Here is a 25,630-nt window from a genome sequence, read left to right as displayed (position 1 = left end):
GAGCTCTCAGCTTGGCTCAGAAAGGGTCGGGTGAATTAATGTTAACAATAGCAGGAAACTTTTAGAAATGTCACTTGGCTTACGTGGGGCCTTAGAGTTGTTTCCATCAGGTTATGGTTGAGGCACATTTATGGAAGGACGTGAAGAGTTTCTGTGGCCCATCCCCTGCTGTGTCATTTGTGTGGCTAAATGGACAAAGAAATTTCTAGGGTAGTTGATCTAACACTGAATTCACATGAACACCCATGCAGCAAACAGGGATATTTAAAGCACTTGGAATTCAGTGCATGTGTCTTTGTAATGAAAGTAAATAATGACTGCTTTCATTCTGTAGGGTCCTGGTAGATTTCAGTACAGCCTGTGGGGGCAGGAACCTGCTTTTTAAAAAACAGATTATAACATGCTTAGAGCATTCTTGTGTGTTGTCTGAGGCCATATGATTATCTTTACACACTGTCAGTAGTCTCAGCAATTTCAATGAGGCTATTCATATGCATAAAGCACATGTAAGGTATATGTAAGATAAGGACTTGAGTAAAAAAAAAAAATAACCTACCATTTCTGCTTCACTACTTGGGTTCAGGAAGAAGTCTCTTAAATTGAGGAAATACCCTCCAAGTTGTCCAATTAACAAAAGCAAGAAAACTCCATCTGCAAACTATAAGAAAAAACACCGAAGTATTATTTATTAATTTGGCTTTTACCAACGCCAGAAAAAAACATATATAAAGAGTTTTACTCGGAGATAAATGTTGTTCTATGGAAAGAGAAACTGAGAATATACACTATTAATTAAACAAGCTAGTGGTTTATTACCTCGACTCCGATTTATACACAAAATGTCATCTCTAGATATATAAGGTTCATAAATCCCTACTGGTAAGAATGTAACACTGTGTGGAGGATAGCAATACAAATGACCTTTTTGAAATGTCCCATGATGTTTGAAGAGATTTCAAACAAAAATAAATATGTATCTTTACATAAAAGGAAATTCCATCTCGGGTTCCTGATAGCAATCCCTTCAAAAGCTCCATTCTCAGTGATTGACACGGCAGTCTCCAGCCATATAATGCAAGCCACTGGAATTATTATTGCGTCAAAGGTTTTAATGGTTGTACTAAATTGCTAGGTGTGGGATAGGTTTCCCCTCCCCCTCCCATCCCTTTGCATGTGCAGGCCAAATGCCAAGAAGGAAAAGAGAACAAGGGACTTCCCCTATCCCAATTGGCCTCCACTAGTTCACCCTACTTTATCTAATCATAATCCCCACAATCTCACGAGCACAAGAACTGTTTCCCTCCCACTCATGTGCCCCAGGAGGCACCAAGTGCACCAAAGGGAGGTGGAAAGAGAGAGAGCTATAGTTCCACACCTCCTCACTGGGATGAGCAGGTTGCACCCCTCCTCAGCGATAGTGCATTGTGAACTCTTCCCTGCGCACTGAGAGATGCGAACTCTTCCCTTGTGGCTGATGAGGTGCAAACCCTCTTGGAACTCTTTGAGTGCTTGTGCCACCACATTGTCCCCAAAGCAGGCCTCTGCTTCTGGAATAAGCACGACCTATAAATAAGGCTATTGTTTGGTCACAGAGGTTGCAGAAGTCACAGAATCTATGACTTCGAGCAAGCCTGCAACTTTCACAGAGGCAGGAAGCTGTGCCCCCCCCAAAAGCATCAGAGCCCCAAACTCTGAATCACTAAGGGCAGGGAGGTACCCTGCAGCTCCCAGATGCCACAGGAAGCATGGGTACCCCACAGCTCCCAGCCTCTTTGGGAAACAGGGGAATTCCCAGAGCTCTGCAGCTTCCATGGGGAGCAGGGGGATCCCACAACTCAGCAGTTACAGGGAGTAGGGGATCCTCACAGCTCCCCACTGCTATGACAGGGGAGTACTCCATAGCTCCTAGCTACTGCAGGTGACAGGAGGATTCCCACAGTTCCCCACTGCAACCTCTACAGTCCCCTGATGCCATAGCAGGGCCGGGGTCCCCCACAGCTCCTCACCAGAGTGTCTGCAGGGGGATCCCTGCAGCTTCCTGCTCCTGGAGTAGGGGGACCCTGAAAGCACCCAGCCACCCACAGCTGCCCAGCTCTTTCCCATTTTATCAGGGATATTTTTAGTACAAGACACAGACAGGTCATGAGCGTCTGTGGATTTTTCTTTATTGCCTGTGACCTGTCTGTGACGTCTACTAAAAATGTCACTGACAAGATCTGTGCCTTACCCAGGGCTCTCCTTAGGATTTATGGGGCCCTACGCAGCACTATTAAACTAGTGCCTGTGTGCCCGATGGCAACCCAAGGGGACGGATATCGATTTTTAGAGGTGATATTATAATCGTCAGCAGCACACTAATGAAATGTTTTAAAAAACAAATTTTAAACTAAGATCCTATAGACTAACACAATAATTTCAGAACCTGACAGTCTATACCTGAGGTTGGCAGATACCTTTTAAATGGTTTCATTACCACTTGACTGGCTCTTTCACAGGTTCAATCCTCTTTGGTGGAAGCTGAGCAATAGAACAGGGATAGGAAGAGGCCAAGGGGTGGACACTAAGACCCAGTGGTGGGTGCCTTACTCAGCTGTGTATTCTGCGTATGAGTAAGGATAGTTCTGGCCTTACTTATAAATAATGGCCTTGATTTTCAAAAGTGACCAGTGATTTTGGGTACTCCTCTTCAGGTACTTCAGCCTACATCCATGGAAGCTGCCAAGGTTCAAGAGCCTCTGAAAATCAGAACCTATAAAACTACAACCATGAGACAGTGCTTTATACACACCCCGTATGTTCAATTTTTATCACTTTGGCATTAAACATCCTCCCAAATCGACATTTTATCTGCCTGGACTCAGGCTAGGAATGAATTTGTCTAGTTGCCAAGTTTAAAAGAGAAATATAGGAATTTTGGAGATGACAGGAAATATTAACATAACTGACAGACATTTTAACACACAGCTCTAAGTGTCTTACCTGAGTGTCAGCATCTTTCACATTTAATCCTAATTTTCCAACATGACTGTTGACAAAGTGCAAAAGCACCTAAAGAATGGGAGGGGAAAATAGAATTTTTAGAGACTTCTTTAATTATATAATGCAAATGCTAATGTCCATTTATAATTTAAAAGTTACCCTTTTCACATCATCCAGTTTGTCCTGTGCACGTGTGAATAAATCATCAAAGGCAGCAGTTTCTGTGGCAAAATATTCAATAAATGATCATTAGGATTATCTGGAGTAACTACCAGATGGGTGGTTGAACCAGCAAGGAGAACCCTCACTGCGTAAGCTCAGGAGAAGTCGTGTTGTGGGAGAACCCTGCTCCCCAATATTCTCTCCCCCACTTCAAATAGGAGACAAGGGGGAGCTGTGCTTCCCTTGATTAACTCCTTTGTCAGACAGAACAGTTTGTTTTGATCAGCTTCCAGAATTTTCCCAGGCCTGGGCTCACCTTGTTTATGCTGTATGAGCCCTAGGCAAGCTGAAATTCTGTGGGTTCCATAATTCATCTCTTTTCATTTGTGCACCTTACCCCTAACATCTGCAATACAAATTAGTAACAAAGAAGGGGCCTATATTACCATTCTTCAGTTCCTGAAATTTCCATTCTCATCAGTGGGAATTTTGCATAAAAACTGAGGGTGGAAAATGGCCCTACATTCAATGATAGAAATATTTGCACATAATTGTAAATCCATAGATTTGAAGGTCAGAAGGGACCACTAGAGTTATCTAGCCTGACTTCCTCAATAACAGACCATAGAACCTCACCCAGGAATTTCTACTAGCTTTAACCATAAGAACTAAGGCTGCACATTGGAACAAAATTTGGACATTTTCAATGAAAAAAAAATATTTTTTGTGAATTCCCACCACCATTTTCTGACCAGCTCTCATGAGAATTGTGTATGTCTCCTCACAATGCCCCATGAACAAAACTGCTTTTGCCTGAAATGAACAAAATTCTCCTACACAATTCAAATCAAAGGTATCATGCCAGTGTAACTGAGGGTATGTCTACACTACAGCGTTATTTTGAAATAACATGTCTACACACAAAATGCATTTTGAAATAGCTTTTTGCTATTTCGAAATAGTGCATCAACATTGAGTGGACGCTGAATCGCATTTAAGGCTGGCCAGAACCAGGTGCAGCAGGGCATCAGGTCAAGAGTTACTTTGTGTGGCTGCTGCTTGAGGCTATCTGAGGGCTGTACTTAAAGGGACCCCCCCCCCCCCCCGGATAGCCAGTTCTCAGGTTTCCCTGCTTGCTTGCCTACCTCAATGAGGGACAGCAAAGCATTTTGTCTCTGCGTGCTCTGGTTGCCCTCACTCGGGACACCACTGTACTCTGCAACTGGGAGCCAGAGCTGCCCCTGGGCACTCTGGTGCTTCTCGTGGACACGTTGCTGTGAACCTGGCTGCACTTTCTGCAGGCTGCCATCTGGGAGGTCCATCGGGGGCCGTCAGTATCCAGGAGGCCCTGTGGGAGAGCTTCCACCCTGAGGAGCACCAAGAGCCTCCCTGGTGTGCCCCAGTGGGAGCTTGTGCCTCATTGCTTCCTCACATCCTTCCACTTACCCCTCCCTAACTGCCTTTCCTGATGTCAAATAAAATACACGTATTTTCATGAACACGAACTCTCTTTAACAAAACTGGGGGGGAGGGCAATGAAACTCTGGTGAGACCGGGGAAAGGAGGCAGGAGAGGGGAAGAGAGAGGATGGGAGAACGGAGGGGAAACCTGGGAGGAGGGAGCTGGAAGGGGGAAGCAAAGGGAAGAAGGGGAAGGGGAAGCTCAGGGTTGGGGATCTCACTGGACCGACTTGATTTTCATGCACACCTGCTCCTGGGTTCGCATGTGGCCTTTGGTGGCCAGGCTGACAGCTATCCTGCCATAGATGGCCACGTTCCTCCATCTAGTGCGGAGATCATGGACATTGGGTGCATCCCCCCCCCCCAACCTGAATAAGGTCCATGATCTTCACCTTGAACCAGGAAGGCACCTGCCTTCTCCTGGCCCTGGCAGGCTCCTGGGAGCTGGCCTACTGCTCCTGGGGAGTGGTGGAGGGCTGGCTGCCAGTGGCTTGCTGGCTCATGTTTTGGGGCCACTGGGTCGGGGCAGTGACTGCTGGCTCTGGGCTGGCAGGCTTGGAGCTGGCACAGGCACTGTGGCCAGAGTCAACCCCTTTAAGGGCTCCAGGGAGGCGGGAGGGAGAGGCGTGTTCTTGCTTGAGGCTGAAGTGGCCAGCAGAGCACCCTGGGAAGGCTGGAGGCCCCTTATTTCGATATAAGTGTCTACACAGCACTTATTTCGAAATAGCTATTTCGAATTTGGCATTATTCTTCATAGAGTGAGGTTTACCAAATTCAAAATAAGCGCTCCGCTATTTCGAATTAATTTTGAAATAGTGGTTTGGCTGTGTAGATGCTAGTTATTTCGAAATAACGGCTGTTATTTCGAAATAACGGCTGTTATTTCAAAATAACTTTGCTGTGTAGACATACCCTAAGAGGAGACTATGGCTTCTGTGGTGTGAGAATTGAATTCAGCTTTGTTTAGAACGGAGAATACTCAGCAAAATTAGCAGCTATACTATAGAAAGTCTCCAATGTTCAAAGAGCATCTCTGGATGTCATCTTCCCTATTAAACAGTTGGTTCAGTATTGTTAGGAAACAAAGACAACATCAAATCAAGAGCAGGATTGTGCATAAATCCTACAGCACTGTCACAAACTTGACAGTCTTGTTCTGGAGCCAAGCTTTGTGTTTTTCTTCCTTTCCTTTACCTTAAGAAAGATATACCTTTAAAAAACAGATAAAGACTGAAGAGTGAATTGTGGTTCTTCCATTGACAGATTTAAATGCATTGGTCTTCATTACTTCAGTTTATAAATGCAGACCATTTAAGAGAATATTTGATACAAAATAAATACGCGTTCAATTAAAATACTTTGTCTTTGCACTAGTTGTAACTGGTGATATGAATTTCATATAAGAGAATTAAAGCAACCCCATTTATTAATTGAGGGTGAAATGTACCCCTTTGCAGACAGCCAGGCTCAACGAGACCTTGTAAGTCCTTAAAGTGATATATAGGCCTTTTGCTGGACAAGTGAAATGTTTTGCTTCCCTCAGGAGTTCTGATGGTACAGCCTGATTTGGATTAACGTGGTTGTTAATGTCTGTTGCCAAGTGATGATAAGGTTTTGAAACATTTTTTGAAAGTTAAAGGAAGGAGAATTGAATGCTACTGGCAGCAAGTCAGAAGCCCAGTTCTGTAGCCGCTACATGTATAGTTCTACTGAAGTAAATGGGATTCATCTCACTTCACCTCTCCATCATTCTGCCTCTTAAATTTTATTTCTCATCGCCAGTATGGATTTAGGTTCTCCTGTGGGGTGATCAAATGGAACCATGTGGAGCCCAATTCTGATTTCCCAGTATTACACCATTATAACTCTGACACTCATTGGGTTAGTTCTGATTGATCATGTCATAGAGATCAGAACTGGATAAGTACAAATTTTGAAAACAGTGTGCAGTAAAAACACAGTGAATTTGGCCTTCCAAGTACTTACTTGACTCGTCTTCTTTATTCTTTCTAAAGATGCAACAACAGCAACAACAAAAGAGAATTAGCAAAAACATACAGCAGAACTAATCTAATTTCTAAGCAGAGTGTATCGATGCCATAAGGATCTCTATGAAGTAGGAGACAGAGTACAGAACCTCACTAGTTATTTGCCAGAGGTAGCTTTCAAACAGACAGCTTTATAGTTCACTGTATTTATGTGTTCTTGGAAGATTATAAGATTTTAATTGGCACACAGACTAATAATACACATTTATTTTATAAGCACAGTCTGTAATGCACCCTTCCAACAAGCTGCTCATAATACTAGTAATACAAAGTTGTGCTAACATTTAAAATATAAGTCAATGATGGAACTGTAGAAGGGAAAACCTATTTCCATTCATGGAAGAACCTCCATGTTTTCAATGTGTCCCATGTAACAATTAAAGAATCTCATACACTGAGCAAAGATCAGGTTGTTCTTTCTTCAGCACTAAAATAAGGAAAAATTGCTGAACTCTGGTAATGGATAATACAATATAAATTAGCAATAAATAAACTAGATTTGTTTTTATACAATTGCACTTTTAACCTCAGTTGAATAAACCTAACATGCTTGGCTTACTAATGATGTCATTTGTCAGGTCTCACTGAGACCAATAAAAACCCAATAAGGGATCTGCAAGATGAATAAATGCCTCTACCTCATGAAATAGTTCTGTGTTAGTAGTGTTTACTAAGCCCTGAAAATATTTAAATTATTGAACAGATTGTAACTAAACAGCAACCAGATATCATGTATTATTGTACATTTTGGTAATCGAAATTTATGATTTTTTTCTGATCAGATCAATGTGTGGGTGTGACATATTAGGAATTTATTTATATGAACTTATGACTTCCAATTTGATCTTTATGAACTCTCTGTATGCTTACTCTCTTATGGATTCTTTCACTGTATGATGTCATGTTAAGATTACATCTTTCCTCTTGTGCAAGGGTCTGACACCTAAGGTGCTGACCCTGAATAATGACGATGAAAAGTTGAATAATCTTGTCCTAGCAAGACAGTGGAGACAACTGGACAAAAATTAATGACTTACTAATGGCACTTATCCCTGGTAACAAATATGAAGGATGTTAGGTCCACAGGCTAGAGCTAGTTGAATGATGATTCACTGAAATCAAAATGTTTTGATGGAAATTTTGTCAGGAAGATTTCTAAGGCCCAAAATGGAATTTTATGAGTGATTAAGACCCACCAAAACAGCCAATGCATTGATGGCTAAAGCACTCATCTAGGCTATTGGTGACCCAGGTTCAAATCCCTGTTCCAGGTGAGTTCTCTAACCTCCAAACTACTGGCTATTAGTCGGTAATGCATCTTTTTTCTATTTCTCTTGTGTTCAGTCACAAAGTATATTAAAAGGTTGCACTTTTGATCTGATGCAGAACAAAAACAAATTTTGAAACCTGGCATTTTATAAAAAACACAGTGGAATTGTTGCTTTCCAATCTCCCCTAGCCTAACCACAGGCTATAGAGGTTGGAATAACTCCAAGGGAAGGACAGGAAGAAATGACTGTTAAAAAGAGATTTACTTTAGTGCCCCAGGAGTGTGTCAGAAACAGTGGACTAAGGAATGAATCTCCAGGGAATTAAAAGCACGTGGAAACCAAAGGTTGCATTCAGTACAGAAGCCTGGTATCCGACCACAAAGGAAACTTCAGCCAGGGCTGTAACATTTAGTTGCTGGAGATATATTTTTTTAAAATAAGTGATCATTTCAATCCTTTGTTATACAATGTATAAAACAAAATGTGTCTTCTTTTACCTTCTCTCTGTGATACATTCCTCTGTACTTTCAGTCTTTAATCCTGTTGAGGTACGCTGTTAAACAGAGAGCAAATATAAAATAATGGTGTTTAACTGCAATGGCTGTACATGGAAATCAATAGTAACAAAGGCAACTTTTATTAACAGTCTGCTGCTATAATCTTTGAGATTAAAATTTTCAAAAGTGCTTAATTGATTTAGGGACCTAAGCTCAACATGCAAGAATGACTTTATGGACATAGAAGCCTAAGTCCCATTCCCATTTAGTGAGACTGAGGCTCCTAAATCACTTCGGCTCTTATGAAACTGTTATCCTACCATTCTGAATCTTACACTGATAGTTGTGTATGAGGGGGATGAAGAAGAGTCAGTAAAGATTTAGTCCTGACAGGACATGCATAATTTGGCCATGATCCTGCAAAGAAAAACATATTCCTGCGCATCCAGAAATATAATTTATGCTATCATGTGCCGAAAGCGTCCGTCTGCTATGTACATTGGACAAACTTCGCCAAAGGATTAATGCCCACAAAACAGATATCAGACAAGATCACAAAGAAAAAACAGTTTCTTGCCATTTTAACCAGAAAGGACACTCTCTCAATGGCTTAACCACCTGCATTCTGCTACAAAGACCTTTTACATCTTCACTTGAAAGGGAATCCTCTGAACTGTCATTCATGTTAAAATTCGACACTCTCCGGGAAGGAATGAACAAACACTCAAACTATCTTACCCATTACCAAGATAGCTTCCCCAATTATCACCTCTAATACCATTAGCTCACAGACATCTCACTCTCCCCACCTCTAATATCATTAATTCACAGACACTTACCTTCCTTCCTCCCCCCCCCCCCCCACTGCATCCCCCTCCTGTTCTGAAATGTGATTTGTCCTTTTCATATGTGTTCATTTTTTTTAATTGTATCCTTTGGTATATATGGTTGTGACTATTTTCTTCCACTATTTGATCTGAGGAAGTGGGTCTGGCCCACGAAAGCTCATCATCTAATAAACCATCTTGTTAGTCTTTAAAGTGCTACATTGTCCTGCATTTTGCTTCATGTGTTTAAAAAGTAATTCTTTATGTAGTTCTGTTGACATCAGTGGAACAATTTGTGTATACATGGATTTGGGTCAGATTGCTCAGTATCTTGTGTGGTCAAAACCTGATCTTCCTGTCAGAAGCTAGCCATACAATAAAGCTTTTTAAATCCTCCTCGATATACAGGAGAGCAAACCTAAGACATATGCACCCCATGTGCAGCCCTCCAAACAGAGCTTGAAAAAGGATGTAGAATTAAAAATCTGACTCGATGTTGCCAACTTTCACAATTATATCATAAGTTGTGGGATATGTGAAATTTTTCTTAGAGCCCCAGGGCCTAGGGTCATGTAACTATGTAAGAATCTCAGTTTTCATTTCGTAAATGAAATTTTAAAAGGTAATTTCCTAGCCCCCCTCAGAGCTCTGGAGAAAAGCTTGAAAATGTGACCCAAGTGTACCCTAAAGTCATAAAAATCAGAAAGTAAATAAAACACCCACATTAAAAAAGTAAATCTTCCAAACTAAAAAAGTGATTTTAGGCCAAATTCATGATATTGCAGGGCAAACAAATTTTGAACAATTGGGACAATAATTGTTATAATTTTCCATCCATCAAGAGCAACTCTCTATTTTCAGTCTGAATACCCCTAATTTAGCATTACGTGGAAACAGCAAAAACCTATAAAGTCTCTATAAGAAAGCATAGTAATTGTAGCTTCTGAAGAATGCTACCTCTGAATTAAACATCAAATGGCTGCTTATTCCTGCCAAAACAGATTTCTAGAAAGTAAAACGGGGCATTACACAGACAACAAAAGCACAACAGGTATACAGTGATATACACCACACTTTTTTTCCCATAGTATTTTTTTAAATTTCTTGTGAGATTGCTGCTGTGGGTCACAGAGCTAAGGAAAGAATCATAATTACCTCAATGGTTATTACTTCCACATTAATATTGGAAGGAATAGCCAGAGCAGGTTGGAAGTGCTCTGCTATTGCAATTAGAAGATACAGAGTGCTCAGTAAGTCCTTCCGGAAGATAGCTGTAAAGAAAGCAAATTATAAATAGTGCACATTCATTACAGCCTAATAGCAATACTTTGTATTCCTTTTGTGCCATGGCTTTCCCCAGACTACCCCTAGGGAGGATGTACACCACCATGAATTTCCCCAACGCCCCCCTCCTCAGTGGTCAACTAGTTACATAGCCTATTGCCCAAGTGATCAGTTTTGGCTGGTATTGGCTTACAAAACACTTGACTGCCGGGATAATGAAATGTTCTTACCCTTATTGTGTGAGGCCATAGAACTGTACTTAGTCTGCCCTGAGTGAGGGGGCCTCCTACAATTCAAATGCACTGGCTAAGCGGGATAGGGGAAGAGGTTAGATGCCAGATCCCGGAGGAGAGAGGGTGGAAACAGGTGTTTTGCTTGATGCACTAAGAATCATATGACCTGCCCCTCTCCACTTGAGGGGAAATCACTGATAGTCAGGTCTAAGTGCTCTGGGTCCATGTGTCTGTGGAAGACTGCACTGGAGCATGGTCCCCTCACTGACAGCTGGAACCTCAAGAGACCGACTTGCAGAGGTCACAGTGGCAGGAAGCAACAGAAGGTGATGGCTCAGGGCCATTAGCAATGGAGTGAACAGTGGCACAATGACCAACAGTGGCCAGAGTGAGCAATGAGCGCTGGAAAAACAATCAAGGTGCCTTCCCCACCCTGCCCTCTTAGGAGGTGAATCCATGTGAAAGTGCCTCTGAACTCCACAACACTGTCAGAGCACACTAGCTGTCGTCCCCGCCCCCGGCGACTATAGAATAGTTGACTAACTGCTAAAGATTCATGCAGTTAGTCGACTATTCTTTTACCCGCTATCTAACATCTTTATTTCCAATGTGAATCGATTTACATTTATCATACAGTCCACCTGCACCCTCATATTTTCACCCCTCATGACTCTGACATCACCCTGTAAATTCAAATACCCATCCTCCCCCATTTCAATTTCTGGGGAAAATGCTGCATTGTGCCTGCCATCGGAGAAAATTCCAGTGCTTCGAAAAACAAAACTTGGCATATCCCTCCAAATATGCTTGCGAGGCAGGGTAGATACTCCTATTTTACAGCTGTGGAAACAGGGCACAGAAAGATTAAAAGAGACCTGTTCAAGGACAAATAGGCTGTTAGACATATAAGAACTGGGTTCAGTTCCTGATTATATTTCAATGCCTTAACCCCAAGATCATCTTTCCTTTAGCATCCTCTTAGCCCAGTAAAAACCCAGAACAATGTATTTTTATGAGATAATATCCTTGCATTTTACTTCTGCACATACTGTCAACACTCCATTTCAGCTGGCTCTCTTCTAGTCGTAAACACTGGGTCACAGCCTCCAGAACAACGGCAAGTTTATGTTTTTGCTTTTTTTCTGTCAGTGCAATTTCTTCAACGTCCAACTTCAGAGAGCCTAGTTTTTCTGAGAGGAAGAGTAGTTAAAATAAAACAAGATGGATGCATTTTAACAGCACCATAGAAACAACACATCACCATAACAGAAATTCCAAAAAAGGCTTGATGCAAGTGTTCAATGTAATTTAATAAATTATAGAACGCAGACCCATAGCCTGCATCTGCATTTGCACAGGTACTCCCATGGGTTCATGCAGAATCTCACGGATGTCAAGTAGGCTACACACATGGCTGTGATTGCAGGTTTGGGGCCACAAACTGCAGATTAACTTTTAGCCACAAGCCATCTATACTCTGAGTTTTACCAGTGGGAACTGCAGGAATATGCTGTATAGATTGTGCGTGTGTGTGAGAGAAAGAGAGAGAGAGAGGCAGGCAAATAGCAATTCATATAAAAAGAAAAACATCTTTATTCATTATTGTGACCTTACAGACCCCAACCATATACAAAAGCCACTCCTATTAACGAGCCTGATAGCACTGCCATGATTTACCAGATTTGATCAATCAACAGCCGCAGATTAAGAGATGAAGCCCAAGCCAGTTGCAATCAAAGCAGAGTGGAGAAGAGGGTAAAAACAGCACTGATTAGAGGGATGGAATGAATGGTAGACCATAACTGTAGGCAGGGCATTGATTCGAGAGGCCAAACATTCAACTAGTATAAAATTGATATTGCTCTGTTGAAGTAAACAGAGCCACTTTGATTTACAGCAGTTGAAGTTCTGGCCTGGGATATCAGTCTATGGGTTTTTTAAAAAATATTTATAACTGTAGAGGTGATTCCAGCTAGTATTTGTGATAATATCTTAAGTCATATTCATTGTCATGGTTTATAATGTCATCAGCATCTCTTGGAGGCATTATAACCTGAGGCTTCAAAGTTAATTTTATTACTCTCTATATAAACAATGGAATAAAAAGATAAAGCATTTATTCAGGATCATAATTACCACATACGGTTCACAAAGCAGTACTCCTCTCTATTTGAGTGCAAGAGTCATTAATTAATAAGTAGTAAGATACTAGCAAGCAAAGCTATTCTTACAGTTTAGTGTGTTTGTTTTCGTTTTGTCCATAAGTTTCTGCACTGAAGACATTGCAAGTTTTGTTAGGGAGCAGAGCTCAAAAAAGGTACTTACTCAAAAGATGATGAAGTATAAGTCCATCAAACAGGTCGTCTTCCAGGCTTTTTACTACTATGTGTTCATGTTTCAGGGTTGCGTTAATCCAATCCATCAAGAACTGCAAGGAAAAATCAAACAGTCAACAAAGATATATCTGTTGTTGGAAAGAAAATGAGAAAATAAATAATACTTTACCATCACAGGGGTGTGCCTTCATCTTAGTCTTTTGTTTTCATCCTCTATGGAGTCCCTCCTTTTTAAATTATAACTTAGTCTCTCAACACAGTACCATTCCCCTGTTTTCGCTTTCTAGCTCTTCTCTCTCCATTTTCATTCTCAGCCCCCACCCACATCATTTTCAACTGAGGTGGCATATACACAATGTGTAGTGTAACACTTCTTCGTGTGGGAAAAGAAGGTGCTCCGATTGTGTCCCATCTGCTGTGGCTGACGGAATATGTTTCAGCACTTTGGAATTTTAACTGGCTAATGGGGAGAATTTATTTTGTGCAGAAAACCAGTGAAACCCACTGGTGAATGCATGTGCCCTTCTGTGCTTGATCTGCAGAGGATGTTAGTTTGCTACTGCCCAGCTACAGAGATTTGGCTCTTCAACTCATGCTTTTAGTTCTGGAGGGCCCCAGTTGCATGGTCCGTGCTCATGTCTGTCCTACTTGGAGGGCTTAATTGGCATAGCAGCTTTGTGCTGCTTCTCTGCACAGGGGTGAACGGAATCCTGAATAAGTCCTTTTTGCTCTCATTAGACTGTTCTGCTGCCTGAAACATTACAGTCCATATCGTGTCTTTGAAGACATGCTTCTCAAAGAAAAATATATACAATGAAAGTGAAACCCCTTATGAGATGTTTGAAAATTCACAAGAACCTAAAAAACCTCTCTGCTGTATATTGATGAGTTCTCAAAAAGTGTGGAATGCTCATTCCAAGTCAAGAGAGCGGGATTCCACTCAGTGAACTGTGGTTATTTTCCCCTCATGCCTAAAATTCAAGTTCTGATGATACATTGGATTAGCGTTGTTTGAACTGGCAAGCTGAGGGCAGTGGCATAAACTCAGGAGCTGCACTGCTAAAAATAGAGCCACAAGCTTTCTTGCTCACCTGGCTTATCTTTTAACAGCCATGTCCCTACCCTACAGCTAAGGCAACATTGCCTTACCTCTAGCTACCAGGGTCTCCCTGGGCAGCACTACAAAGTGTATCTGAAAATACAGGAGCAAAAAAACAGATAGAAAAAGAGAAAAAGAATAAATTGAAGCGGTTTACTACTCACTTCTTGCTTTAAGCACTTCGCATTTTATCTTTAGTTCAATAAGTCTTGGCAGCCTATTTGCTCCCCCCTCCCCAGCCATCTGGAAAAGATACTAAATTAAATATACCACTGCTCTGAACCAGTGTATCAATTCCTATATTCCTATCACATGCATGGGGCAGCAAACCCAAGTTGGTTTAAGGGTTAGTCCTTATTAGCAGCAAATGTTGACAGGTGATTTGTTTTTTGTTTGTTAGACTCTTCTTTGATATTGCATGGCCATTTTCTTTACAATGAAATAACCCTTGGATATTTGAGGCTCAGATGTTACCCAACTGGACCCTTTGAACATGGATCAGGGGGGAAACCCCTCTCAAATGCTAAAATCACATTCCCCTTCACATAACAGCAAAAGTCTTGTTCTGTCCGAGTTAAGCATCTGAGACTTGATTCAGCCAAGTGCTAAGCACTTGGACACAGACCCAGCAAAGTACTTGGAAGCACCTGCTTTACCTTTATGCTTGTTCACAGTACTTTTGATGTCAATGGGATTACTAACCCGCTTAAGTACTTTGCTGGATTAGGGCTACTGTGTTCAGTAATTTACACAATGGGAACTGATTACAAAGCATTTAAAAAACAAGGGTCTGTGCAAATAATAATTTAGTAAAAAGAAATACCATTTTTAGTTCTTCCAATTTAGCATTCTGGCAGGAGGCAGGACTTAAGAATTTCCTCTTCTCCCCTATAAATAGAAGTGAACAATATCTATTTCAATTCTCTGATGTGACTCATGTGAGCTTTCTATAACAACTGCCATCAGTTCAATATTACCCCATTCGGCTAATTGCAGCATGAAAAAGTTTGCTAACTTGTAATTTTATAGATTCTCTACGAGGGAGAAAACGGCATATCGGATCATTACAATTGCCTGTTAGAAATGATCTTTCCAGAGAATTCAAATCAATAAGACCTAAGAGGCACTTTCTAAAAATAAACAAAAACACAATTTGGTTTGGTTCTTTTGTGTGAAATGTAAGCCCCACTTAGAGGAATAGTGGAAACTTGCATTGACGCCTCATAACATTTCTATGGAGAGTTGGAGACTGAATTCCATGCAGAAAGGTTACTTACTTGATTAAACTGAAAATAAAGTTGTAAAACAAGTGAGATCCATTTGTAAGGAGTTTTTTTTGTTTTGTTTTGTTTTGTTTTTTATTCTTTGGATCCCTTCTCACTCTTTCTTCACTGGTGCATAATACACATACCTGGAGCAATGTCATTCTTTATATCAGGCTGTGCAAAAGCAGTGAAAACGTGTGGCTCCATGGTATTATTTTTTCTCCTAGAAAATTAAAAAAAAATCAAAATGTGGTAGAGCAAAATGAATACTGATAAGGGAATGTGCACCAAATGAAATTAATTCTTTCAGAAATTTTTGAAGTGTTTGTGAGTGACCTACCTTTAAATATGCAGGAACATATATTCATTTTAACATATATTAAAATGAAGTTAGAGTATTTTCCTCTTTTTTCTATAGAAGATTAGAGCTACAGTATTAAAACAAATCTTAACCCCAGTCAATTTTGCTTAATCTGAATTAGATCAGCAAAATCCTATTTCAGTTCAGATGATAAATGCTTCAGCAGGAGACCTCAGCATGCAAGTTACAAGACAGTCAGTACTTAACTGTTTGAGATGAATAAACCAAGAACATAGCATAAGAACATAAGAACGGACATACTGGGTCAGACCAAAGGTCTGTCTAGCCCAGTATCCTCTCTGCCGACAGTGGCCAGTGCCAGATGCCCCAGAGAGAGTGAACAGAACAGATAATCATCAAGTGATCCTTCTCCTGTTATCCGTTTCCAGCCGCTGACAAACAGAAGCCAGCACACCATTCCCGACTAATAGCCATTGATGGACCTAACCTCCATGAATTTATCTAGCTCTTTTTTTAACCCTGTTATTGTCCTAGTCTTCACACCATCCTCTGGCAAGGAGTACCACAGGTTGACTGTGCACTGCATGAAGAAGAACTTCCTTTTGTTTTAAACCTTCTACCCATTAATTTAATTTGGTGACCCCTACTTCTTATCTAACTTTTCCTTATTCACTTTTTACCACATCAGTCATGATTTTATATACTTCTAGCATATCCACCCTTAGTCTCCTCTTTTCTAAGATGAAAAGTCCCAGTCTTTTTTATCTCTCTTCATATGGGACCTGTTCCAAACCCCTAATTATTTTTGTTGCTTTTTTCTGAACCTTTTCTAATGCCAGTATATCTTTTTTGAGATGGAACGACCACATCTGTATGCAGTATTCAAGATGTGAGCATACCATGGTTTGCTCACACAGAAGCAATAAGATAGTCTCTGTCTTATTCTCAATCCCTTTTTTAATGATTCCTACATTCTGTTTGCTTTTATGACTGCCGCTACACACTGACTAGATGTTTTCAGAGAACTATCCATAATGACTCCAAGATCTTTCTCGAGTAGTTGTAGCTAAATTAGTCCCCATCATATTGTATGTATAGTTGGGATTATTTTTTCCATTTTTTTTACATTTATCAACATTAAATTTCATGTCATTTTGTCGCCCAATCGCTTAGTTTGGTGAGATCTTTTTGAAGCTCTTCAGAGTGTGCTTTGGTCTTGAGCAGTTTAGTATCATCTGCAAATTGTTCCACATCGCTGTTTACCCCTTTCTCCAGATCATTTATGAATAAGTTGAATAGAATTTGTCCCAGGACTGACCCTTGAGAGACACCACTAGTTACCTCTCTCCAGTATGAAAACTTACCATTGCTACCCTTTGTTTCCTATCTTTTAACCAGTTCTCAATCCATGAGAGGGCCTTCCCTCTTATCCCATGAGAACTTACTTTGCTTAAGAGCCTTTGGTGAGGGACCTTGTCAAATGCTTTCTGGAAATTTAAATATACTATATCCACTGGATCTCCCTTGTCCACATGCTTGTTGACCCTCTCAAAGAACTCTAGTAGATTAGTAAGGGATGATTTCCCTTTATAGAAACCATGTTGACTTTTCCCCAACAAATTATGTTTGTCTATGTGTCTGACAATTTTATTCTTTACTATAGTTTCAGCTAATTTGCCCGGTACTTATGTTAGACTCACCGGTCTGTAATTGCCAGGATTACCACTAGAGACCTTTTTAAATATTGGAGTCACCTTAGCTATCTTCCAGTCATTAGGTATGGAAGCTGATTTAAGGGACAGGTTACAAACCACAATTAATAGTTCCACAATTTCACAATTTCTGAGTTCTTTCAGAATCCTTGGGTGAATGCCGTCTGGTCCCGGTGACTTGTTACTATTAAGTTTGTCAATCTGTTCCAGAACCTCCTCTAACAAAATCTCAATCTGAGACAATTCCTCAGATTTGTCACCCAAAAAGAATGGCTCAGGTTTGGGAATCTCCCTAATATGCTCAGCCATGAAGACTGAAGCAAAGAATACATCTAGGTTCACCACAATGACTTTATCATCTTTGAGCACTCCTTTAGCATCTTGATCATCCAGGGGGCCCACTGGTTGTTTAACAGGCTTCCTGCTTCTGATGTACTTAGCAGATATAAAAGACTTTATGTATTTTAGTAGGAAGTTCAAAAAAGTGCAAGCTCTGACATTATTTCACTTTCCAACCACCGCTGTCCTCAAGTAAAATGGAACCACAACACATAAAGGAGATCAAATCAAAGTGTTTCTTAACATATGGAAGACTATGAAAGAGATTTTCAAAACTGGATAAGAACACAGGGAAAGGTGTGAGGTGGATTGGCTAGGAGCAAAGAGGGACAGGAACAGTTTAAGGGCAGAAAGGCAGAGGACACTCTAATCACTAGAATACCACCTAGAATTGTACCCTTCAACATTTTAAATATATCAGGGAAAGCAGAATAAGTGTCCATACAAACTCAATTCTAAAATTTCCTAATATTAAGTACTTGACTTTGCAGCCTTAACATTGTTTTAATGTAAGTTTTTATATATAACATAGAAGCTGAGAAAACTAGGCTTGCTTAATCAGGCATAGTAAAGAGCTAAAGGAGACCAAGATTTTTAAGTGTATCGTTAAAAACAGAGAAGTCTTTATTTTGTCCCATAGTGTAAGAGCAAGAGGTTACCTTATGATACTCAGGCCTGCCAACAGAGGGGTGCAAAGGAGGCAACTGCCCCGGGGTCTGACAATTCAAAAGGGCCCAGAGCTCCTGGTCGCTGCTACTGCTGCAGTGGCAGCAGCTGGAGCCCTGGGCCCCTTAAAGCTCTGTGAGGCATGCCCTCGGCAGTACTGACCCCCTCAACACTGCCCTTCCACAGGAGGCCCCACCCCTTCTAGGAGCAAGGAGCTGCCCCCACACACCTTGACCAGGGACCTGGCAAGTCTGTCAGCCCTCCTGATTACACCAATGGTAAGTAAATTTAAATTCACTATAGCAGCAAATCACATCATATACTGTAACTGGATATTAAGGGGTTGGATAACATTTGCAATCACAATATGCAAGCTAAAAAATTGGGATATTAAAATCATATGCTCCAGTTAGGGATGTCAGTTGATTCCAGTTAATTCTTGCAAGTAACTCAACACAATTAATTGCAATTTTAAAAATGAATCATGATTAATAACCGTTTTAATTGCTCTCTTGAATAATACAATACCAATTTAAATGTAATAAATATTTTGGTTGTTTTCCTACATTTTCAAATATGATTTCAGGTACAACACAGAATACAGATTGTACAGTGCTCGGTATATGATTTTAACACAACTTGAACTGTAAAAATGATAAGAAATAAAGCTTTTCAATTCACCTCATACAAGCACTGTAGTGCAATTTATTGTGAAGGTGCAACTTACAAAAGCAGATTATTTTTGTTACACTTCACTCAAAAACAAAACTGTGAAAAACTTTAGAGCCTACAAGTCCTCTCAGTCCTACTTCTTGTTCAGCCAATTGCTGAGACAAATAATTTTGTTTACATTTATGGGAGATAATACTTCCCACTTCTTATTTACTATGTCACCTGAAAACAAGGCATTTATGTGCCCCATATACTAAACATTCATATGCCCCGTGATCTTCAGACCCCCTTCCAGCAGACATGCTTCCCTGCTGATGACACTCATTTAAAAAATGCATTGCATTTGTGTGTGAACTCCCTGGGGGAGAATTGTATGTCTCCTGCTTTGTTTTGCCTGCATTTTGCCATATATTTCATGGTATAGAAGTTTTGGTTGATGACCCAGCACATTTTAATAACACTTTCACTGCAGATTTCACAAAACACAAACATCCCAATGTGAGATTTCTAAAGATAGGGCCAAGTGCTGCAACTAATGTGACAGACTGCTAGCTAAGCCAGAGCTCTGCCACTACAGCCTGGCTGAAAAGGCCAATTGCACACAGCTGAGCAAGCCCAGGCCTGAAGGGCTAATGGAAGCAGCTGTAGGCCTAATTAGCCAGAGGGTTAAATAAAGCAACCAGAGAGGAGCAAGGAGAAAGTGTGTAGCTGAGTATGTACCCCAGGCAAGGAGTGGCTGACTGAGCTTGCTGTAATCCAAAGTTCTGTAAATAGAAGGTGATGGGAACTGACAATAAAAGGCACAGGTGACTGCACAAGAAAGGATTTCTGGCTGATTTGTGGACAAAGAAAGTGTCCCAGGGAGAGGGGCCTGTGTGAGGATCTTGCTGCACTAAGTTTAAGAATCTGATGTGTCTTCCAAATCTGAATGGGACGAAGAGTGGAGCATGCTTGCAGAAGTCTTAAAAAAGCAACACTCAGATCCAGAATATACAGAACCCCACAAAATCAGTCTTCTGACTCAGCTGGTGAAAATGAACATGCATCCATCTGCATTGCTTTGAATTGTTATTGAGCAGAAACCATCATCAGCATGGATGCAAGTTGGTCCTTGAGGCATATTTCAGGTTACATTGTACACACACAAAAAAGGCAGCATTCTCTCTTGCAAATGTAAACAAACTTGTTTTGCTGAGCAATTGGCTGAAAAAAAGAGTAGGACTGAGTGAACTTGTAGGCTCCAAAGTTTGACGTTGTTTTGTTTCTGAATTCAGAGGGGCTTTTTTGTACATGATTCTACATTTGTAAGTTCAACTTCCATGATAAGGAGATTTCACTACAGTACTTAGTATTTTTTCAATTTAACTAATACATTTCTTTTGCTATTTACAATGGAAATTTGTAATAGAAAATATTAAGTGAACCTGGAGTTGAAATTCCAATATTTTTGAAAATGTAGAAAATATCTAAAACATTTAAATGACACTTATTGTTTTAACAGTGCTATTGTGTAATCAATAGGGGAAGAAGTAAATTTAAAGAAAAGTGGGGTACACTCTTAAAAAGTCAGTCACACTGTGAGACCAGGAAAGCAGTATAATCAACAGGTGAGAGATCCATTGCAAATAGCATTGTATATCTGACATGGAAGACCTTTGAGGTACTGTCTCTTGCTTTGATAACTTAAAGTTCCAACTAACATTGGGACGGTCCCCTTAGAATCCATCTCACATACTTATCTGGGCTCCATTATAAGAAAAGTGCATTTGTTGTATTTTAGTATTGTACAGACTTTGATTTCTCTTTCTAAAATATGCTTAGCAAGACAATACTAACAGAAAACTATGATTAGATATTTTCTCTCATCAGTCTTGCCCAACACAATAGACACAAAGTGACTGGAGGGAATGCATTTCATCACAATGGTTGCAAAACCAAAATGGAGCCTTTTACTGCCTACATGAGAGTAAGAACAGAACTACTTGAACACTGGACCCTGGGAAATGAAAAATATAATTAATAGAGTGGAAGATTTTCATATGTACTAGTGGCAATTAGAGTTGAAAGTCCTCACCCCTAACTTGAAAGGCAACGGGGGTTAGGTGTCTAACTGCCACTTTTGCTTTTCAAAATCTTTCTTCAAACTCCTAGAAGTGTTTTCTCTTCCTGTAATTGTCTCAGTTAATCAGGTACACTTCCTTTAATATTTATGGCTGAAAATAACTTAGACTGTCAACAACTCTGGGTCTCTCTATTAGCAGGCTAGTAATTAAAAACACACATGGGATATGGGGGAAGCTCCAAAATCAGACAGCACCTTTGAGAGTTTGGACACTGGCATCACAGTTTCTTCATCTGACCGGGAGAGAGTAACTCTTACCACAGAGTGGTTGTGGGGGGGCTCTTGAGACAGAGATTTCCTTACAGCCTTTAGTAAGGAGCATCAGGGGAGCTGACAGCCTCCACAAGCCTCTGGGCATGGTGGGTGGAAGCTAGCTCCACACTCCCAGAAGAGACAAGGCCTCCGTGCTGTCCTGAATGTGACGCCTCTCACCCCTAAATCATTAGAGATGCCTGGAGTGCATGGCTCCAGCCACCATTGCTATCACAGCAGCGGCAACTGGGATCACCAGGCCCTAGGCCATTTACGCCCTGTGTGCCCTCCCCCCCCACCACCACCATGTTGGTGGACATGCCCGAGGCTCAGATTAGAGATTGAACTGGGACTCAGTAACAGTCGCCATTTGATTTCTATTCTCCCATCCTTGGTCCTGTGAGGGAAGAAATCTACTCTAACCTGAGACCAGGCATACTTACCTCCCCCCACACTAGCTCAGCAATGCGGACAGTCAGGGGCAGCCCATTTCCTCCCCTGGCCTGTCAATCTGCACAGGAAGTGGGGTGGGTGGAGCGGCCCTGTAGAAGTTGCCCTCCCTGCTGAGCTGGGACCCACTGTATGACTAACTCACCAGAGGAATGAGGATGCTGTGCCATACCACATCTGCCCTTCTTGCCCTCATCCTCACCCTGTCCTGCCTTCCCCTCCTCCTTCACCACAGTGTTCCTTCCCTCGCCACTTTTCTTTCCAGTTACCAAACTTCCTTCTACCGAAACCCCCCAAAAAGGGATGGCTGGAGAAATTACAGCACAAACAAGACATTGGCCACTGCCATACTGGTCACGCGGTGTGTGCGTATTCCCCTCCAGGTGTCTGCCTTGTCTATTAGACTGTACAGTTCAGGGACTCTCTGCTATCCTGCACAGTGCCTGTATTTGCCACTCTCTCACTCCCCACGCCTACAAGGGTTCACAATAGGGTTGCCAACCCCCTCCAGATGGTCCACGAGTCTCCTGGAATCAGCCTCAATCTCCCAGTTACTATTGAAAGCAACCTGGGATATTTCAATGGGCCAAAAGTCCAGCTGGCAGTGCAGTGGGCTAAGGCAGGCTCCCTGCTTCCCCTGGCTCCTCACAGCTCCTGGAAACAGCCAGCATGTCCCTGCAGCATGTAGGTGCAGGGGCAGTCAGGGAGTCTCCGTGTGCTGACCTTGCCTCAAGCACTGACTCCACAGCTCCCATTAGAAACCATGGCCAATGGGAGCCCTGGAGCCAGTACCCACATGCAGAGCTGCCTGGCTGCCCCCAACTTAGGAGCTGGAGGGACAGGATGGCACTTTCAGGCACCACTCAGCATGAGCCTGCCCAGAGCCTGCGTCCCACACCTCCTCCTGCACCTTCCCCTAGCCCTGAGTCCCCTCCCACACCCAAAGTCCAACCGAGAGCCTGTACCTCAAACTCCCGTCCTGCACCCAAACTCCCGAAGGAAACCAAATCCTGCACCTCCTCTGGCACCCCGACCACCTGCCCCAGACTCATCCTGGAGTCCCCTTCCACATTCTGAGCCCTTCAGCTCCAGCCCCCAGCCAGCCTCTCCTCCCACTCCCAATCCAGGGAAAGTGAGTGAGGGTGGGGGATAACGCGCAATGGAGGGAGGGGGCTGGAGTAGTGATGGAGACTGGAGAAAGGGTGGGGTAGGGGCAGAGCAAGCAAGGGCGCCATTTTGGGAGGCATAGTGGGGCAGCAGCCGTGCGCACCGGGACGCAGCTTCCTTTTCTTCCCGTTCCCCTGACTATCAGGGAGCAAAGGGAAAGTACTTGCATTCCAGGATTTAATCCCCTGCCCCCTCCCTTCACCAGCCAGGAGTGAGAGGCATGCACAGAGGCCACGTCCTTTCCCCTCACTCCCTGACAGGGGGACGGGGGCTGCTGCCCTCCTGGCCTCCCAAAATGGTGCCCTGGAGAGCAAGAGCGCTTGGGTTTGTGCGATTAGGCAGTTGACAACCTGGGTGCAGAATGCTGTGGGGTTGGGTCCTGGGAACCCTGACTCTGATTGATTAAGGAGCTGTGTGGACATGCTGGAAAACCAGGGAGGACCTCGTACAAATGTCTGACAAACTGGCAAGATTCTGAGCACCTACTGCTACAGGGGTTGCAGATCTCCGCCTGTCACAGGAAGTTCCTGACGTCATGCATGAACAGGCCTGAGATTAAAAATTGGTGGCAGCAAACGTAAATACACTCTTCGGGCTCAATGATCGGCTCAGCTGAGAACTGAGGGCCTCAGCATTTCAGAAGATCATTAGTTATTATAATTACGTTGCATTCTGGATCAGGCTCCGCATTACAATCTAGTGGCCCAACTGCAGCTCGTGAGCCCAGTGTGATTCTTTTACAATTATAGTGCAGCTCAGGATACCCACCACTCCTTCCTATTTGGCTTCTGCCCCGCAGTGGGGTGCAGGATTTCTGCCCAATGGAGGGGGGCTCAGAGCTCCAGCCCCTTGGAAGGCCCCTGTCAGGATTTGGTGCCCTGTGACCCCACCACCCTGCCACATCTGTGAAGATTATTGTATGTGGCTTGGTGGGCCAGTAAGTTTGAGTACCCCGGCTCCAGCAAAAAGCTCAAAAATTTGATACAGTAAGTTTCAGTGCTAAACAACTCCCCTCCCACCTCTGGATGTCTGTACACGTCCCAGACAACTGCCTGCACTAACATCATGGGGGCACGTGAATGCATTTGGAATCTTTTTTCTATTTCAGTTCCTTAATTGTGTTGTGGGAGGTGGAGAGTGTTTGCTGCTCTGCAGACCATGTTTTCTATGTTTCCTTTACTACCAGGCCACTTTCTCTGGCACTGCATCCAGGCATGCATTGTATACTTGTAACTGATGAACACCACTTGGAATAAAACAAATACTAGAAGAGCGATCTGGAATTTTTAAATCATACTGGCCTTACTTTTCACTCTTCCAGAAAAATGGCATCTGTTGGTTCTCTGTTACGGAGACAATATCATAAATGTAGATCTCAAGAAAGACCAGAACTATTCATTTTTCTGCAATCTCTAGGACTAGTTAATGAAAGTTTTTAGCGAGGTCAAAAATTGCTAGAATACTACAAGCTGTAGTGCAGCAGTTCCTTAATGGCTGAAAATAGCAGATAAGATGGTTCTGGTAGAAAAATAACCAATTGTATTAATAGTTCAAATTACCTAGCTTTTCCTCTACTTCCCCTTCACAGTCTGGTTCCCCAAATTTCCCCTGAACTATTGCTTATGTTTTTACTGCTCCTAATTATACTTTACCATAATATACATGAAACACTTACTTTTGCAGATGAAGACACCAAGAAGTTTGAATTGATTTATTTCCTGCTGGAACAAGCCAAAAGCAGTATTCCAAATAAGCTCAAAATTAGTGCCAAACAAAAGGCTTTTGAGTCTGAAAAAATAAACCTTGCACGTGCGAGGATTTAATTAATCCACCTAAGTTTATCCTGCTGCTGTTTGTTAGAACACCACCGTGAGACAAGATGGTAGGAAACAAAGAGGAAGACTAGCTCTTTGCACTCAGTTTAGAACAGTCCCTTACTTCCTCCTTTTGCACTGTGGGTTTTTTTTTCAAGAGAATTTTTGCTTGTTAGCAACAGAAAGAGAGGCTGTTTGGCCAATGTGCATATAATCAATGTGCATGTGAACATTTTATATAAAAGTACTGATACCATGTTGCTTTTAATTCTTCAAAAGTGTCACTCGAGGGGGTCAATTCGAAGCAAGGTCATGGGAAAAGAGCATGAAACCTATCAGATGATGAAGTTTTGGGCAGCTTTGTGTTGAAATTGCTGCCTTCCATTCAAAGCAGCTTGAAGATTATCAAGACGAAAGTTACACACAGTTCTTAAGTTACTTTTGAAAAACGAAACCACAATTCTGTTCAGACCCTGATGGCAGCAAGTATAGTCTCTACTAGGCTACGTCTAGACTGGCATGATTTTCCGGAAATGCTTTTAACGGAAAAGTTTTCCGTTAAAAGCATTTTCAGAAAAGCGCGTATAGATTGGCACGGACGCTTTTCCACAAAAGCACTTTTTGCAGAAAAGCGTCTGTGGCCAATCTAGTCG

General features: G+C 42.0%; 1 protein-coding gene across 6 annotated transcripts in view; it reads right to left on the bottom strand.

Annotated features, from left to right (window-relative positions):
- PARVG (parvin gamma) overlaps nucleotides 1–24,801 on the bottom strand; it is a 37,938-nt gene extending 13,137 nt beyond the window's left edge. Inside the window, exons 1-11 of one of the 6 annotated variants that reach the window (XM_089770130.1) lie at nucleotides 24,470–24,793; nucleotides 15,608–15,684; nucleotides 15,020–15,084; nucleotides 13,087–13,189; nucleotides 11,799–11,951; nucleotides 10,400–10,515; nucleotides 8,418–8,473; nucleotides 6,588–6,610; nucleotides 3,139–3,200; nucleotides 2,980–3,048; nucleotides 557–658 (exon numbers count right to left, since the gene is read on the bottom strand). In XM_089770130.1, the coding sequence (XP_089626256.1) occupies nucleotides 557–658; nucleotides 2,980–3,048; nucleotides 3,139–3,200; nucleotides 6,588–6,610; nucleotides 8,418–8,473; nucleotides 10,400–10,515; nucleotides 11,799–11,951; nucleotides 13,087–13,189; nucleotides 15,020–15,084; nucleotides 15,608–15,684; nucleotides 24,470–24,495 (852 nt within the window). In that variant the 5' untranslated portion in view covers nucleotides 24,496–24,793. The other 5 variants (XM_089770134.1, XM_089770123.1, XM_006127732.5 and 2 more) reach the window with 5 other exon arrangements.
- Nucleotides 24,802–25,630: the final 829 nt, after the last annotated feature.

Source organism: Pelodiscus sinensis, chromosome 1 (genome assembly GCF_052426305.1).
Source record: "Pelodiscus sinensis isolate ZL-2025 chromosome 1, ASM5242630v1, whole genome shotgun sequence".
In the NCBI taxonomy this organism is placed as follows: Eukaryota; Metazoa; Chordata; order Testudines; family Trionychidae; genus Pelodiscus; species Pelodiscus sinensis.
This window is presented reverse-complemented; position numbering and strand designations above follow the sequence as displayed.